Here is an 18209-nt window from a genome sequence, read left to right as displayed (position 1 = left end):
TTATTTGAATTATTGGTAATTTTATTTTTTATTTTTAGTATTTAGTATGCATATGACAGAGAAATTCAATTTATTCCTGAAACACTATCAAGTGTTACGAATGCATTGATATCTATTAATCAATTGACATCTATTTGTTAGTATATTAAACAAACCCGTAATTTTATGATTAGAATTCTAATCTTCGCTTTCTGTGATTTTATTGTCTAAGATAGCATATGAAATTCTTTTTTTCACGTTTTCAATCTCATCTGCTATTAGTTTTAAGAAAGTAACCATTTTCATGTGTTTAGGTTTAATTACACTCTTTAATTAAATCTCTATGTAATATGTAATACTCAATTCTATTTTAGCATGTTTTTGTGTATCTTATTGTCAACGTAATCTTAACTATACGACTTTAGCATTTATATTCGCTTAATGCCTAAAACATATCATTCAACTGTTTCATTTAAACATTCCCGTGATTTCACGGGTCTTTTCACTAGTAATAGTAATAGTAATAGTAATAGTAATAGTAATAGTAATAGTAATAGTAATAGTAATAGTAATAGTAATAATAATAATAATAATAATAATAATAATAATAATAATAATAATAATAATAATAACAGCGGCAGCGGCAGAGTAGTAGTAGTAGTAGATGGGTTTTCCTTCAATTCAGGTACTGGAGCTCCCTAGGTCAAAGTCCATGGTGTAATCATATTCGATAGTTGGGATAACAGTGGCTACAAATTTTAAGAATAAGAAAAGGTACCTGCAGCAGAAACCGTTTTGATATCAACAAGAAAGAAGAAGCACAAACATCATTCCGATTTTAGTTATTATTTGAGGTAGACGTTAATCTCTAAATTTAAAATTATGCATTATTACTGATTTAGTAAAGATGGAAGAAAAATATTACTTGTCAACTTGCGGTTCAAGTCCTCCAGCAATTAGGGGTTCAATTAGTTTCTTCATCACAGCAGCATGTTTACATGGGTGCACAGATGCATGTTTCCCAGGTAAGTGCGGATGATCTTCAATAGTTACCTGAGTGTGATATATATAAACTACCTTTATTACATATTATTACTTTATAAATTAAGTTATTTTTTTATACATTAGTTAATTAGTTAATTGTGAAGTGGTTTAGAGAAAAACGGTACTGCAGTCAAGTCAAGTCAACTCAAACCATGTCCCGTTACAAACCTTGTTAGCAAACTATCTTGACCTGTTACCCAACCCGCCCATTTTACCGCCTCAATGTCTGACTGTGGCAATTGTCTTAACCATATCAACATAAAGATTCGAGATGTCAAAAGCATGTACCGCTTACTGTTTTGCGAGCATGATCTTGACTGACATCTTCGAGAACTAATTCTGGCTCAAGAAGCATCCTTGACTGTAATAGGAAATTGGTAATTTTGTTTTATATTACGAAACAAATATATATTAAAGTAAACTCAAATAATCAATGCACATTTACTCTTCAATGGATGTCATATACACATATTTGTAAAAAGGTACACAGTTCTAGAATATCAGTTTATGATAATCAATAAACAAGTACAAGCAATGTTAGCTAATAAACTTGTACTATACGAGCATAAAAATGTAGTAGAAACAAAAAAAGTTGCAAATTTAAATTAAAATTTGCACAATATGATTAATGTCTCTAACCTCATCATAACCAGTAAGCCAGACACGAGGAGTTTGATAATACTTATCGTACCTGGAAAAAAAGACAGAGAAGGAGAGTAAAAAATCACATCACAAGCAGAATAATAAAAAAATCTAACAAATGAAATGTTTCAACATAAACAACAAATCCAAAAAAAAACTATAACAAATGAAATGTGATTGTACACTAAAATCCACTATAGAATAATATATTGGAGTTGAACTTACGTAATGCTGACATCATAAGTTCGAGTTCGTAATATATTGTCATCATCAGGCTCATGAGCAACAAGATATGCAGGCTGAAGGGTTGCCTGAATATCACAATATATGTATTTATCAATGGAAGATATTATATGCATACTTGGCCACTTGGGTGGCCTATAAAGTTGTTTCAATACATATCGCTTGATTATTCAACAAAAACTATACCATATTTAATAACCAATAGATGTAAATATCTTACAGGGTCCGATTCAATAATGTTGTCGGGTTCTTCAAACTCTTCCATGTCTGGGATGTCTTCCTCCTCTTCAGTGCCAAAATGCGAAGAAATTGGCTGGATGATATTCTTCGTGCTTATTTCTAAAGTTTCCATAGCAGGAACATTTTCCTCCTCATCAACCTTGGAATCTGTACAGATAGTTAAACCAACTTAAAAAAAAAAAAAAAACAGAGAGAGAGACATTTTATATTAGATTTTTATATAGTTACATACCTTTTGGCTGCCCATGAGTGGCCAGCCAACCATCATTTTCTTCATCATCAAGCAAAATCTCACCTCCAGCTGCTTCATATTCTTCTTGTATTGATGCAACTCTTCGCAAACAAGGAACTGGATAAAGTTCTTATCAAACTTAATTAAAGGCACATAAATTTATGTAAATATAGTATATAGTATTCATACATAAGGATAAGAATACATGAAGATGAAAAGAACAGACCCGAGGGAAATCAAAGAGACGATTACTAACATAAACTGTTGTTATTTAGTAACTTGGCCAAAACAGATGAAAAAACGACATTTCATAAATGAACAGAACAAAGCGAAAAAGAGTTTTAAAATTTGATGAAAACTCGATATCAAAGTGAGAACCAAGCCGGCGGATGGGGCTTGTCTTGGTACAAATAAACCCTCCACACATTTTGCAAGATGACAAATTCAACGTTGCAATTATGTTGAAACTTGAATAGGAAAGGGAGTTTATGTTAACTATAAGTATTCATTTATCCTTATTTTTGTATACTTGGTAAGCATAAATGTGAGTTATGTACTTAAGCGGCCCTACAGTCTTAAAAGTTGAAGAGCTTGTGTACAAAAAAAAAAAAAAAAAAAAAAAAAAAAAAAAAAACCCGAATGCAGTACGAATTAATATTAATAAAACTATTCACATTAAAAGAATAATTCATTTAATTTGGAAATAAAAAGCTTACCATTTCTAGTGATCAAAAACTGCTTATCAGATGGAAAATATGACCTCCTCTTGTTTGGATCACCTGACTCCCTATTAAAAAACAAAAAACAACGCCGTAGTTAGCAATGCTCTCATCTTCTATGTAAGATCGCATAGCCCAAACACAATGTCTTGCAACATAAGCTCAAGAGTCCATCCTTTTTTAAAACCAATTGGCCCAAGAGTCCATCCTTTTCTAAAACCAATTGGTATTAGAGGGACTTTCCTTTAGACTTATATACATACATTTGTTTTTTGTCTCCCTCCTATGTGGGATAGGTCTGCACCCCAACAATCCTCCCCTCAAACCGAAGACCACATCACCGAGCCTCCCCTTCAACGATACTCTCGCTATCTTATATCACCGGTCTCTTTTCTTTCACTACCGGGCAGGGCCGGTCCTGATCTTATTGATGCCCGGTGCGAGATAAAAGAAAATATGCCCTATGATTTTTTGTAAGAAGTCAACCAACTTTTTTTAAAATTAAAATCTAATTAAGCTACTTGTTTCATGTCCATATATTATACTCGTTTGTTAATAATAATAATTAATATTGATAATAACAATAACGATTAATAATAATAAAAAGATACTTGAAAAGCGTGGAAAGAAGGTGCTTAAGGTGGCGTGCGATATAGTTGCTTGATACAGAGGATAAAATGAAATTTCAATTGGAGTAGGCATCTTAATTGTGTTATACTTAAGTACGTATATATATCTTTAATCAAATCAATACCCTTTAATTGTACGGAGTAATCCTTTCGAATCGTATGTTACGAGGTAGACTATCTATAGGGGGCATCTTGTCCAGTATTTATAGGGACCTATATTGTTTTAAGCATAAAAATTTAAGGACCTATACTATACTAGTCCTATAACATAAAGGGGTAACTAATTAAAAATATTCTCACATATCGTCTTCCTCATAGCATCACCTTCAACAAAATGTTCTCTCAAACAACCATAACTTTTAAAACTTCCAAAAACTTCTGTAAATTAGAACAATATACCCTTACATTATATGCCTATAAACGTTCATATAACTAGATTTAATCACTTAAAGTCATTTTTTCGACTACAAAATCTCAGGTTCGAAATGGAAAACTTGATGCCCCTTGTTGGTTGTTGCCCGGTGCGGTCGCACCCCCGGCCCTACCCTAGGGCCGGCCCTGCTACCGGGACACGCCTCTTATACCGCCGATCTCTTTCTTTCACTTTTCTTTCACCATCGGGACACGTCGCACTTCCACGCCTTGGGAAGGAAGACATTCGATATAAGGCACCATGGCTCCATTATCGTTGGCAAACTGAGGGGTGTGCCATGTCGCACCGTGCACTTAGGGGTGCACCACCACTGTGTTGTTCACCACATCGGGCTATAGCCTAGCTCTGATACCATTTGTAAGATCGCATAGCCCAAACACAATGTTTTGCAATATAAGCCCAAGAGTCCATCCTTTTCTAAAACCAATTGGTATTAGAGGGACTTTCCCTTAGACTTATATACATACATTTGTTTTTTTGTCTCCCTCCTATGTGGGATAGGTTTGCACCCCAACATTCTAATGAGTCCTGTTTAGCCACAATCAGATCAGCTTGTGTTCACTCATTCTAGTTTCTATAACGCAGAAAAAAAGCCCATTGATACTTTGACAAACTTCTGGTCAGAGAGTTTGTAATCCTAATTTAAGACCTTATATAAATATATAAATATAAATCCAAATGAATTGGGTTATAGGGTATAATGTATAATGTGTGTAACTTCACAAGTTACTAAGTTAGTCATTCTTATTATCAACTCGGAGTAAAAGTTCACTGAAAATTACTTTCAGGCAAAATCCAGTTAGAAACAAAAGGCTGAACAAAATCCAAGTCGATCTAGTCAAAGAGTGCAGATTGAAATGTGTACATGAAGCGAGATGTCTATCAGGTAATTACATTTCATGTAAAGATGGTGAAATAGAAACAAATCAACGATAACAAGACAAGATTGGCATATGTTGCTCAAATCCTTCATCACTTGAATGAACTGTAGTACCACACAGCGTTTGCTCATACCAATTAAAAAATATCAAAATAGTACGCTAACATTCGTTTATCCGTTTAACACAACATTAAGAAGTTAAAAAAGAGGTTGTAACGAAAGTAATACCTCAATGTGTGTTATAAATATAAACAACTTATATTAACATCTAACATCCACACATCACTTGGACAACATAGAGTAAATGTGCACATGTCACCTATTTTCATGAACAGCAAACATATATAGCATAATTCAAACCAAAATCCTAATTTATATTTCCTGTTCCTCTAAATCAATCAAATATTCAATATCAACATTCAACATTCATTCAACATACATCTTAAAAAAAAAAAAAATCAAGATTCAAATTTAATATATTTGACCTTCATTTACATAATATCAACTTATAACAGTAATGTAACATCCCGTCTTTTTCCGTCTACTTTTCCGTTTAACTATTTTAAACTCCGTTATATGTTTATAACATCTCCCGTTAATACGCGTTTCAAATTATCTCGTTCAGGTAATTTAACGCACCCGACTACAACTTGAGGGACTTGTTTTGCCAAAACCCCAAAATGGTGACTAGCACTTGACTAGTCAACCATCTTCCACCTCCATTTTTTCATTTTCTTTTCTCTTTTCATTCTCTACTTTCATATTTTCTTTAAATTCATCAAAAAGCAAATCATCATCCATACTAAATCGATCAAGCTTCGAGCCAAACAAATTACATATTTGAACTCCTCGTGATCTCCTCTTCGATTCCATACCAATCTCATTGCATTTGGGTAACTTTCTAAAATCACTAATTTTTGTGTTCTTGAGATTTTTTGAGTTACAAGGTTGTTAATTAGTGTTTATGGCTCTAGTCTAACAAGATTATGTGTTTGAATTGTTTGATTTGTTGTTTGGAAGTAACTTGCATGAACTAGCAAAATGGGTGTGTTTAATCTTGAGTTTTAGATGATTAAATGTTGTTAAATGTTATAAATGCATGTATTAAATGTGTTCCTAGTGTTACTAGCTTCATTTTGATGTATAGGTTGCATGAGAAAACTCTAAGAACTTGTTTAGTGATTTTTGGTGGAATTGAGCTAGGGTTTAATGAACTTGAAATGATTATTTGATGCATTGATTGCCATGATTTGTTGTTAGTAAGTTGTTAGTTGTATTGTATGCTCAATTACCTACAAAATGGCATGTCATATGTATGCATTGAATGCCTAAATCATTAAATGTGCATTGGTGAGTTTGAAGCATTAATGTGTGCATTGAATGATCACTTGGTTTGAAAACTTGGTTGTTACAAATGTGGTTTTGATTGATGAATTGTGTTTAGTTGCATTCTACGTCAAAAGAGCTTTCCAACGATATAAGGTGCGAGTCCTAAGTGTTAGCGGTTTGTGTTTTATGCACAAAAAGGTTTTGGATTGAGACTTGAACATTTGGGACTGGCCAGGCACCAGCACCCGGCCTTTGCCGCGGCGCGGCCCTTTCCTGTCGCGGCGCGACATATAAGGGGGCCAGGTTCTGACCTCCTTGTCCCAAATGTGAAAAATGTTTGGCCCGTTCTAGACCTCCGATTCACATGAGACTTGTTCTAACATGCCTATATATGAATAAAAACCTCAGAAAAATAGTTCGGGACCCGACCCGAACGTGTTGACTTTCGTTGACTTTGACCGACCAAAGTTTGACTTTTTGTCAAACTTAACCAAATGATTATGCAACCTTTCTAACATGTTTTTATACTTGTACCTTGCATGAAACATGACAATTTGATTCACATGCTATTATGATCTAGTCTTAACGAGCCATAGGACTAATTGAACATCTTTGACCTATCGTGTTTACCGTTATTGATACAACCTATTGTTTAGGTCAAGACTAGCATTGTTCTTTGCACACGTTTACTTGTTGAAGTACTTTACTACTCGTGCACTCAAGGTGAGATCATAGTCCCACTTTTACTCTTTTTGAACTTACATTTGGGATGAGAAAACATAAACATTTCTTTACTAAGTGAACACAAGTACAGGAAAACAAACATTCTACATACGAGTTTAGAACAAAATCCTCAATTCGATTATCATTAGTTACACTTGCCGGGTGTAAGCGAGAACTTATGTTGTATGGATCCATATGGGTTTGACAAACCCTCATTCAAACGGTTCGCTACCGTTTACGAATGAAATATATTTTCGAGAAACAGTGTATGTTCTAGCACTAAGTGATGGGGTTCAATGGAAGGAATGTTAAGCATTGATAATTGGGTGCTCGTGAAACAAACTTTTGGAATGTATTACTATTATCTCATTGTTGCAAATCTTGTGGTTCACTTGTACTTACTTACTTAAACCTATGATTTCACCAACGTTTTCGTTGACAGATTTCTATGTTTTTCTCAGGTCCTTGAACGATACATGATACATGCTTCTGCTCATTATTTTGATACTTGCATTGGATGTCGAGTATATATATGCATACATGGAGCGTCTTTTGGCTACTTTTAAATTGTGTCGCATAAGTTTCATTTGTACTTATAACTTTGTAACGTAACTTGTGGTGGAACTATTCTCGTAAACTTTGAACAATCTTTACATTTGAAATGAATGCGACACATCTTTTGGTCAAACATTGTTTTAAAGACTTATGACCACGTAACGGGACCTAAGTAGACGGCGCCGTCAATGACGATTTTGTCGGGTCGCTACAGATGGTATCAGAGCATTGGTTGTAGGGATTTAGAGTTCATTGGTGTTGACCCCGAGTCATAGGGTACATTGGTGAGTCTAGACTACAACCGGCATATAGACTTGAAGTAGGAATTACTTGACTACTTGTGCATTTATACTCGAACGCTTCTACTCATATCTACTCTTAGTTCATCTTAATCTCACGTTGTTTAATTTGATTGACACGCCACCTTGACTATATGAAATGATGTCGAATGCACATATGAATCAGGGTAATATAATTTCCGGGATTATATTACGGCGACTCATATGAACGTTCCGACATTATGACATAAAGAATTTAAGGCGAGTCGGGGAAAATTTCTCTTTATCTTTATTCTATATCACGGTTAGTATTATTGAGAATACTAATCAATGATATTCTTGTGTCTTGAAGGAACAATGGCTCCTCGTCGTGTACGCCGCAATGAAACTCCCGAATAAGCTCTCGAACGGATGATAGCCACCGCCGTAGATGCGGCCATGGCCGGTCACTCATCCAACAACAACAATAATAACAACCACAACAACAACAACAACAACAACAACAATGGAGCCGGAAACTCAAACGAGGGATGCTCCTATGAAGCTTTCATGGGGTGCAAACCTCACACTTTTGATGGAACCGGGGGACCGGTCGTGCTCACCCGATGGTTTGAGCAAACGGAAGCCGTCTTTAGCATAAGCGGTTGTCGGGACCAAGACAAGGTCAAATACTCCACTCACACCTTTGCCGGTGTCGCTCTTACATGGTGGAATACTTATGTACAATCGGTGGGTACCGATGAAGCTCACGCCCTCTCTTGGGCCGACTTGAGGGAAAAGATGATTGTCGAATATTTCCCTCGTGAGGAAACCCGAAGGCTCGAACAAGAGCTAAGAACTTTAAAGGCGATCGGAAATGATCTCAAGGCTTATAATCAACGATTTTCCGAACTAGCCTTGATGTGCCCAAATCTTGTGAACCCCGAAGCTTTAAGGGTTGAACTTTACATGGATGGTCTTCCAAAGAGTATCAAACACGGAGTAATGTCATCCAAACCCAATAATCATTAAGAAGCTTTGAACATGGCCCGTAAATTGATAGAAACGGTTGACGAAATCGTAGTTCTGGCACCTAAGGCCGAGGATAAATCGGGCGGCAACAAAAGAAAGTGGGAACCCTCCCAATCAAGCAACAACAACTTTGCTAAGAAGCCTTACACCTCCGACGGCAAGAAAGGTTATGCCGGGAACCTACCTCTTTGCAACAAATGCAACAAACATCACTTTGGTGAATGTAGTAAGCTAATTTGCCATCGGTGCCAAGGAATTGGTCATAAGGCCAACGATTGTAAAAGTGCCACTCCCGTCGCTCGAAAGTGGCCCAATGCACCAAAGACGGGCACTTGTTACGAATGTGGCCAAACGGGCCATTATAGAAATGCATGCCCGAAGAGGAAAGATAACCCCAATACGCGCGGCCGAGCTTTCAACATCAACACCGAGGAAGCCCGGGATGACACTGAACTAGTCACGGGTACGTTTCTTCTCAACAATTCTTATGTCTCTTGCTTATTCGATTCGGGTGCCGATAAATGCTTTGTATCCAAGACTTTGACTCATTCTTTTAGCACTCCACCTCTTCCATTAGATACCACTTATACCATTGAAGTGGCTAACGGGAAACTATTAAGTGCCGACACATATTACCGGGGGTGTACGTTAAACATTTTGGGTAAGGAATTTGAAATTGACTTGATACCCATGGAACTAGGAAGCTTTGATGTAATAATCGGAATGAATTGGTTAGTCAAAATGAAATCTCACATCCTTTGTGATCTTAACGCAATCCGAATTCCTATCGAAAATGGTGAACCTTTGATTGTTTATGGCGATAAGAGTTGCACCAGACTCAACCTCGTTTCGTGCCTTAAAGTTAGAAAACTACTCCGTAAGGGTTGTTTTGCGATCCTTGCCCATGTTAAGAAAGTCGAATCCGATGAGAAGCATATCGATGATGTGCCAATTGTTAATGACTTTTCCAATGTATTTCCCGACGAATTGCCGGGTCTTCCACCTCATCGACCGGTTGAATTCCAAATCGATCTCATTCCGGGAGCCGCACCCGTAGCACGTGCACCGTATAGACTTGCTCCATCCGAAATGCAAGAATTGCAAAGTCAAATCCAAGAACTACTTGACCGTGGTTTTATCCAACCTAGCCATTCACCTTGGGGCGCTCCGATTTTGTTTGTTAAAAAGAAAGACGGATCCCTACGAATGTGCATTGATTATCGTGAACTAAATAAATTGACGGTTAAGAACCGATATCCTCTTCCTCGCATCGATGACCTCTTTGATCAACTACAAGGGTCTTGTGTATATTCGAAAATCGATCTCCGCTCGGGTTATCATCAATTAAGGGTTAAGGGGGAAGATGTCTCCAAAACCGCTTTCCGGACTCGTTATGGTAGTTACGAATTCCTCGTCATGCCATTTGGTCTCACTAACGCACCGGCGGTGTTCATGGATCTTATGAACCGCGTGTGCAAACCGTATCTCGATAAATTCGTTATTGTGTTCATCGATGATATATTGATCTATTCTAAAAATGAAGAAGAGCACGAACAACATCTCCGACTTGTGCTTGAACTCTTGAGACAAGAACGACTTTATGCCAAATTCTCTAAGTGTTAATTTTGGTTGAAGGAAGTTCAATTTCTTGGTCATGTTGTAAGTGATCAAGGTATTAAAGTCGATCCCACGAAGATCGAAGCCATTAGTAAATGGGAGACTCCTACTACTCCTACTCACATTCGTCAATTCTTGGGTCTCGCCGGGTACTATCGTAGATTCATCGAAAACTTCTCTTTGGTTGCACGTCCTCTAACCGCATTAACTCACAAGGGAAAGAAATTCATTTGGGCGACCGAGCAAGAATCCGCGTTCCAAATCTTGAAGACAAAGCTAACCACCGCTCCTATCTTGTCACTTCCCGAAGGCAATGATGATTTTGTTGTATATTGCGATGCCTCGAAACATGGTTTTGGGTGTGTATTGATGCAACGAAAGAAAGTCATTGCTTATGCCTCCCGACAACTCAAAATTCATGAACGAAACTACACGACGCATGATCTCGAACTCGGAGCCGTTGTCTTTGCACTTAAAATGTGGAGACACTATCTTTATGGAACCAAGAGTACTATCTTTACCGATCACAAAAGTCTCCAACACATCTTCGATCAAAAGCAACTAAACATGAGACAACGAAGGTGGATTGAAACCTTAAACGATTACGATTGCGAACTTCGTTACCATCCCGGGAAGGCAAACGTAGTAGCCGATGCCTTAAGTCGAAAAGAAAGAGCGGTGCCTCTTCGTGTCCGAGCTTTAAACATCACCATTCACAGCAACCTCAATAGTCAAATTCGTGTAGCCCAAGATGAGGCCCTCAAGGATGAAAACCTTTCACACGAGCTCTTGAACATTCTCGTCTCTCGATTCGAAATTAGGGAGACCGGACTCCGATATTACGCTGGAAGGATTTGGGTGCCTAGTTATGGGGACCTACGAAGCCTTATTTTAGATGAAGCCCATAAGTCACGATACTCGATTCACCCCGGTGCCAATAAGATGTACCACGACCTTAAACAACTATATTGGTGGCCGAACATCAAAAGGGACGTAGCTACTTATGTTTCCAAGTGTTTGACATGTTCCAAAGTCAAAGCCGAACACCAAAGACCGTCCGGACTACTTCAACAACCCGAGATCCCGCAATGGAAGTGGGAAAGGATAACGATGGATTTTATCACCAAGCTACCAAAAACGACGGGCGGTTATGATACCATTTGGGTTATTGTTGATCGTCTCACCAAATCCGCACACTTCCTTGCCATGAAAGAAACGGACAAAATGGAGAAACTTACACAACTTTACATTAAGGAGATCGTAGCCCGACACGGTATACCTTTATCGATTATCTCCGACCGAGATGGCCGTTTCGTTTCTAGATTTTGGCGTACATTGCAAGAAGCGTTGGGAACGCGTTTAGACATGAGCACCGCATATCATCCTCAAACCGATGGACAAAGCGAACGTACAATTCAAACCTTGGAAGACATGTTACGAGCTTGCGTGGTTGATTTCGGAAAAGCTTGGGACAAGCACTTACCTCTCGCCGAGTTCTCTTATAACAATAGTTATCACGCGAGTATTAAAGCCGCACCTTTTGAAGCGCTATATGGCCGCAAATGTCGTTCACCTCTTTGTTGGGCCGAGGTAGGCGACGTGCAAATCACCGGACCCGAACTCATTCACGAAACCACCGAGAAAATCGTTCAAATCCGAGATAGGCTTAGGACGGCCCGAAGTCGTCAAAAGAGCTATACCGACAAACGACGCAACGATCTTGAATTTCAAGTCGGTGACCGAGTAATGTTAAAAGTCGCACCTTGGAAGGGTGTAATCCGTTTTGGGAAACGCGGGAAGCTAAATCCGCGGTATATTGGTCCTTTTGAAATCTTGGAGCGTATTGGAACCGTTGCTTATCATTTAGATCTTCCGCCTCAATTAAACTCCGTTCATCCTACCTTCCATGTATCTAACTTGAAAAAGTGTCTTGCCGAACCCGATATCGTCATTCCTCTCGAGGAACTTACTATTGATGACAAACTTCATTTTGTGGAGGAACCGGTTGAAATTGTGGACACCTCCGTCAAAACGTTAAAACAAAGCCGAATTCTAATTGTCAAGGTCCGTTGGAACACCAAAAGGGGACCCGAGTTTACTTGGGAAAGACAAGATCAAATGCAAAGGAAGTATCCTCATCTATTCGTGAATTCAGAAACGCAAGATCTCGAGGAAGAAACAACGACTACTACGCCTACTTAAATTTCGGGACGAAATTTCTTTTAAGGAGTAGGTAATGTAACATCCCGCCTTTTTCCGTCTACTTTTCCGTTTAACTATTTTAAACTCCGTTATATGTTTATAACATCTCCCGTTAATACGCGTTTCAAATTATCTCGTTCAGGTAATTTAACGCACCCGACTACAACTTGAGGGACTTGTTTTGCCAAAACCCCAAAATGGTGACTAGCACTTGACTAGTCAACCATCTTCCACCTCCATTTTTTCATTTTCTTTTCTCTTTTCATTCTCTACTTTCATATTTTCTTTAAATTCATCAAAAAGCAAATCATCATCCATACTAAATCGATCAAGCTTCGAGCCAAACAAATTACATATTTGAACTCCTCGTGATCTCCTCTTCGATTCCATACCAATCTAATTGCATTTGGGTAACTTTCTAAAATCACTAATTTTTGTGTTCTTGAGATTTTTTGAGTTACAAGGTTGTTAATTAGTGTCTATGGCTCTAGTCTAACAAGATTATGTGTTTGAATTGTTTGATTTGTTGTTTGGAAGTAACTTGCATGAACTAGCAAAATGGGTGTGTTTAATCTTGAGTTTTAGATGATTAAATGTTGTTAAATGTTATAAATGCATGTATTAAATGTGTTCCTAGTGTTACTAGCTTCATTTTGATGTATAGGTTGCATGAGAAAACTCTAAGAACTTGTTTAGTGATTTTTGGTGGAATTGAGCTAGGGTTTAATGAACTTGAAATGATTATTTGATGCATTGATTGCCATGATTTGTTGTTAGTAAGTTGTTAGTTGTATTGTATGCTCAATTACCTACAAAATGGCATGTCATATGTATGCATTGAATGCCTAAATCATTAAATGTGCATTGGTGAGTTTGAAGCATTAATGTGTGCATTGAATGATCACTTGGTTTGAAAACTCGGTTGTTACAAATGAGGTTTTGATTGATGAATTATGTTTAGTTGCATTCTACGTCAAAAGAGCTTTCCAACGATATAAGGTGCGAGTCCTAAGTGTTAGCGGTTTGTGTTTTATGCACAAAAAGGTTTTGGATTGAGACTTGAACATTTGGGACTGGCCAGGCACCAGCACCCGGCCTTTGCCGCGGCGCGGCCCTTTCCTGTCGCGGCGCGACATATAAGGGGGCCAGGTTCTGACCTCCTTGTCCCAAATGTGAAAAATGTTTGGCCCGTTCTAGACCTCCGATTCACATGAGACTTGTTCTAACATGCCTATATATGAATAAAAACCTCAGAAAAATAGTTCGGGACCCGACCCGAACGTGTTGACTTTCGTTGACTTTGACCGACCAAAGTTTGACTTTTTGTCAAACTTAACCAAATGATTATGCAACCTTTCTAACATGTTTTTATACTTGTACCTTGCATGAAACATGACAATTTGATTCACATGCTATTATGATCTAGTCTTAACGAGCCATAGGACTAATTGAACATCTTTGACCTATCGTGTTTACCGTTATTGATACAACCTATTGTTTAGGTCAAGACTAGCATTGTTCTTTGCACACGTTTACTTGTTGAAGTACTTTACTACTCGTGCACTCAAGGTGAGATCATAGTCCCACTTTTACTCTTTTTGAACTTACATTTGGGATGAGAAAACATAAACATTTCTTTACTAAGTGAACACAAGTACAGGAAAACAAACATTCTACATACGAGTTTAGAACAAAATCCTCAATTCGATTATCATTAGTTACACTTGCCGGGTGTAAGCGAGAACTTATGTTGTATGGATCCATATGGGTTTGACAAACCCTCATTCAAACGGTTCGCTACCGTTTACGAATGAAATATATTTTCGAGAAACAGTGTATGTTCTAGCACTAAGTGATGGGGTTCAATGGAAGGAATGTTAAGCATTGATAATTGGGTGCTCGTGAAACAAACTTTTGGAATGTATTACTATTATCTCATTGTTGCAAATCTTGTGGTTCACTTGTACTTACTTACTTAAACCTATGATTTCACCAACGTTTTCGTTGACAGATTTCTATGTTTTTCTCAGGTCCTTGAACGATACATGATACATGCTTCTGCTCATTATTTTGATACTTGCATTGGATGTCGAGTATATATATGCATACATGGAGCGTCTTTTGGCTACTTTTAAATTGTGTCGCATAAGTTTCATTTGTACTTATAACTTTGTAACGTAACTTGTGGTGGAACTATTCTCGTAAACTTTTAACAATCTTTACATTTGAAATGAATGCGACACATCTTTTGGTCAAACGTTGTTTTAAAGACTTATGACCACGTAACGGGACCTAAGTAGACGGCGCCGTCAATGACGATTTTGTCGGGTCGCTACAAGTAACAATACATAGCTAGATGTACAATTAAATGGAAAAAAAAAGGAAAATTGAAACTACGATGACCAAGTAGGGCATTTAGAAACCAAATTATCGCCGGCAATAACGAATTCATCGACAGTCAATACGCCTTTTTCTTTGAAAGCAGATTCAGTTCTATGAGTTGTAAGTCTTTCTACAGTAGTTTTGAATGCTTCGTGAATCTTTTGTGATAAAACCATCTATGATTTAAGTACGGAGAATAGGATCTGATTTAATATAGTGTCGATTTTGTTTTCAAGATTATAAAGCTGATCGATTGATTGATCAATCAAGATCAAATCGCGAACCCTAATTCTACAAGTGTTTGAGACTTTTGCGTGGTAAAGTGAGTTTACGTTAAGATAGATATACGAAGTTAGAGGAGGTAAAATTGGAACGGATGCAAGTTGGGGGTAAAGGGTTTTAACGGTCACATACGAAAACAAGGCAATAGTCATTCTTGTTATAATATATAAATATATATATAAATGGATAGTCAATTATTGATACACAAAAGTAATATTATTGTATTACCTAAACTTGTGATATTTTTGCTATAAATAACCATGAATGCAAGCATTAAACTTGCACCATTTTCTCACACTTACAAAGTGTTTCTTTCTTTCTCTCCATTATCATCTTTGTTCTTACACTTCATTATTAGCATTCTTAATCAAGAATCAAACCACTAAAGGTAGTTATAAGCCTATTGAATTATAACATCAAGAATCAAACCACTAAAGGTAGTTATAAGCCTACTGAATTATAACACGTTATCAGCACGATAATCTTAATACTAATTATGGTTGGCTCTGCCACCTAAATGATATATGGTCGATTATACCACCTGAATAATATATGGTCGACACTGTCGCCTAATTATCATTTATATTACTAACATTTATATTTCTATTATCTAACATTTATATGGTCGACACTGTCACCTAATTATCATTTATGTTATATAACATTTATTTATGATTGCTTACATATGGTCGATACTGTCGCCTACTTATCATTTATGTTATATTAAATTTATGTTTAATGTTTATATACTTATGAATATAAATTGACTCTAATTTATCATGTTGTTTGTTTTAATTTTTGATAATAGAAAATGTCGAATCTGGAAAAGCTTAAATTTACTCCTTTAGAATCAACGGGAAATAACTACATGCCATGGGTTATAAAAGTAAAAAATGCATCTTAAATCAATGGGCATTCTTGAAATCATAAATGAAAACAACACTTGTTCTGAAAAAGAACAAGCAACGGCATGTTGCTTTATTCATCAACATATTGATGAATGCTTACAAAATAATTATGTGACTGTAGAAGATCCCCATGTTTTATGGGAAGGTCTCAAAAGCATATTCAATAATCAAAGAGAAATTTTACTTCCAGCTGCTATGGATCAATGGAGAACATTAAGGTTCCAAGACTTTAAGAAAGTAAATGAATACAGCTCAGCTCTGTATAATACAGTCTCACAACTTAAATTCTGTGGACATGAAATAAGTGATGCAGACATGCTGGAGAAAACTTTCTCCACAATGAATGCTGCCAACATCACAGTGCAAAGAAATTTGAGAATGCTAAAGTTCAACACATATCCTGAACTTAATTCATATCTCTTGGTTGCAGAGCAAAATGATGAGCTATTAATGAAAAATCAGCAATCCCGTCCTACTGGTACACTTTCAATCCCTGAAGCAAATACTGCAAATAATTATAAACAGGGACAAGGACGCGGGCAAGGTCGTGGTTATAATAACCATCGCCATCACCATGCCAAAAGCCATAACTATGGTAGAAACCATCCTTATGGTAATGGGAATGGGCGTGGACGTGGCCGTGGTGGTCAAAGAAATAATAATCCACGAAAATATAAATATCAACCACAAAACAAGCCCACTAAACAAGATGTTGAAGAAAATTCTTCTAAAAATTCTGAAGAATCTTGTTACAGATGTGGTAGAATGGGCCACTGGGCTAATACTTGCCGAACATCTAAACATCTTGTTAAGATGTATCAGGATTCGCTGAAAGGTAAAGAAAAGGAAGTAAATTTTGTGGATAATATTGATCCAACAGTCACTGAGCAACCATCTGATTTATATGAAGATTTCTTGAATTAAATTAATATGTTTCTTTTATAAATAAAACGATTTAACCTTTTTCATCATGTTTTCTCAAATGTTTCAGTTCTATATATTTTATTAAATGTTCCAGTTCTATGTTTGATGTTTCAATTCTATGTATGTCAAATGTTTCAGTTTTATCTATTTGTGTGTAATAAACATTTTGTGTAACATTTATATACTTACTGTTTGTTTCTTATATATGAAGTTTAATATGAATTCTGCTGGAACACAACATCAATCAAGTAGTGGAGATCTCTGTATAGCAGATAGTGGTACTACACACACTATACTTAAATCTAAAAAATATTTCATTGATTTGAAACCAACGGAAGGAACTATACATACAATATCAGGTGCTGCTAACTTGATAGAAGGGATAGGAAAGGCAAAATTCATATTACCAAACAGTACAACATTTTTAATTAATAATGCCTTATTCTCTCCTAAGTCAATCAAAAATTTATTGAGTTTTTCTGACATATACCTTAATGGATATGATTATCAGTCAGTAACGGCAGAAAATGAGAAATATTTAAATATCACTAACAAGAATCACGTGATTAAAAAACTGCCAAGACTTAATTCTGGATTACATTATATACATATAAATGTACCAGAAGCACATATGGTGATTAAAGAAAAGTATATTGATCCTTGTGTATTTAATTTATGGCATAACAGATTGGGCCATCCAGGATCAACAATGATGAAAAGAATTATTGAATGTACACATGGACATCCACTGAAGGATAGAAAAATCCTTCATGATACAATGGTTCCATGTATATCTTGCTCTCTTGGAAAATTGATAACTAGACCCTCACCTCTTAAGGTTGAGAAAGAATCACCAATGTTTCTTGAAAGCATTCAAGGTGATATTTGTGGACCAATTCATCCACCATGTGGACCATTTAGATATTTTATGGTCCTAATAGACGCATCTAGTAGATG

The 18209-nt window shown here is 36.7% G+C and overlaps 1 protein-coding gene across 1 annotated transcript; it reads right to left on the bottom strand.

Moving 5' to 3' along the window:
• Positions 1 to 660: 660 nt before the first annotated feature.
• Positions 661 to 15314, bottom strand: LOC139867465 (autophagy-related protein 3-like). Its single transcript, XM_071855830.1, has 9 exons — positions 15154 to 15314; positions 3097 to 3167; positions 2381 to 2497; positions 2129 to 2295; positions 1891 to 1976; positions 1663 to 1714; positions 1319 to 1384; positions 905 to 1032; positions 661 to 757 (listed from the first exon to the last, which is right to left on the bottom strand). Exons 1-9 carry the CDS (start codon positions 15312 to 15314, stop codon positions 661 to 663), a joined length of 945 nt encoding a protein of 314 aa, XP_071711931.1.
• Positions 15315 to 18209: the final 2895 nt, after the last annotated feature.

The sequence above is a fragment of the Rutidosis leptorrhynchoides genome, chromosome 9, assembly GCF_046630445.1.
Source record: "Rutidosis leptorrhynchoides isolate AG116_Rl617_1_P2 chromosome 9, CSIRO_AGI_Rlap_v1, whole genome shotgun sequence".
Lineage (NCBI taxonomy): Eukaryota > Viridiplantae > Streptophyta > Magnoliopsida > Asterales > Asteraceae > Rutidosis > Rutidosis leptorrhynchoides.
The sequence above is the reverse complement of the archived record's forward strand: the minus strand, read 5'-3'. Positions and strand labels throughout refer to the sequence as shown.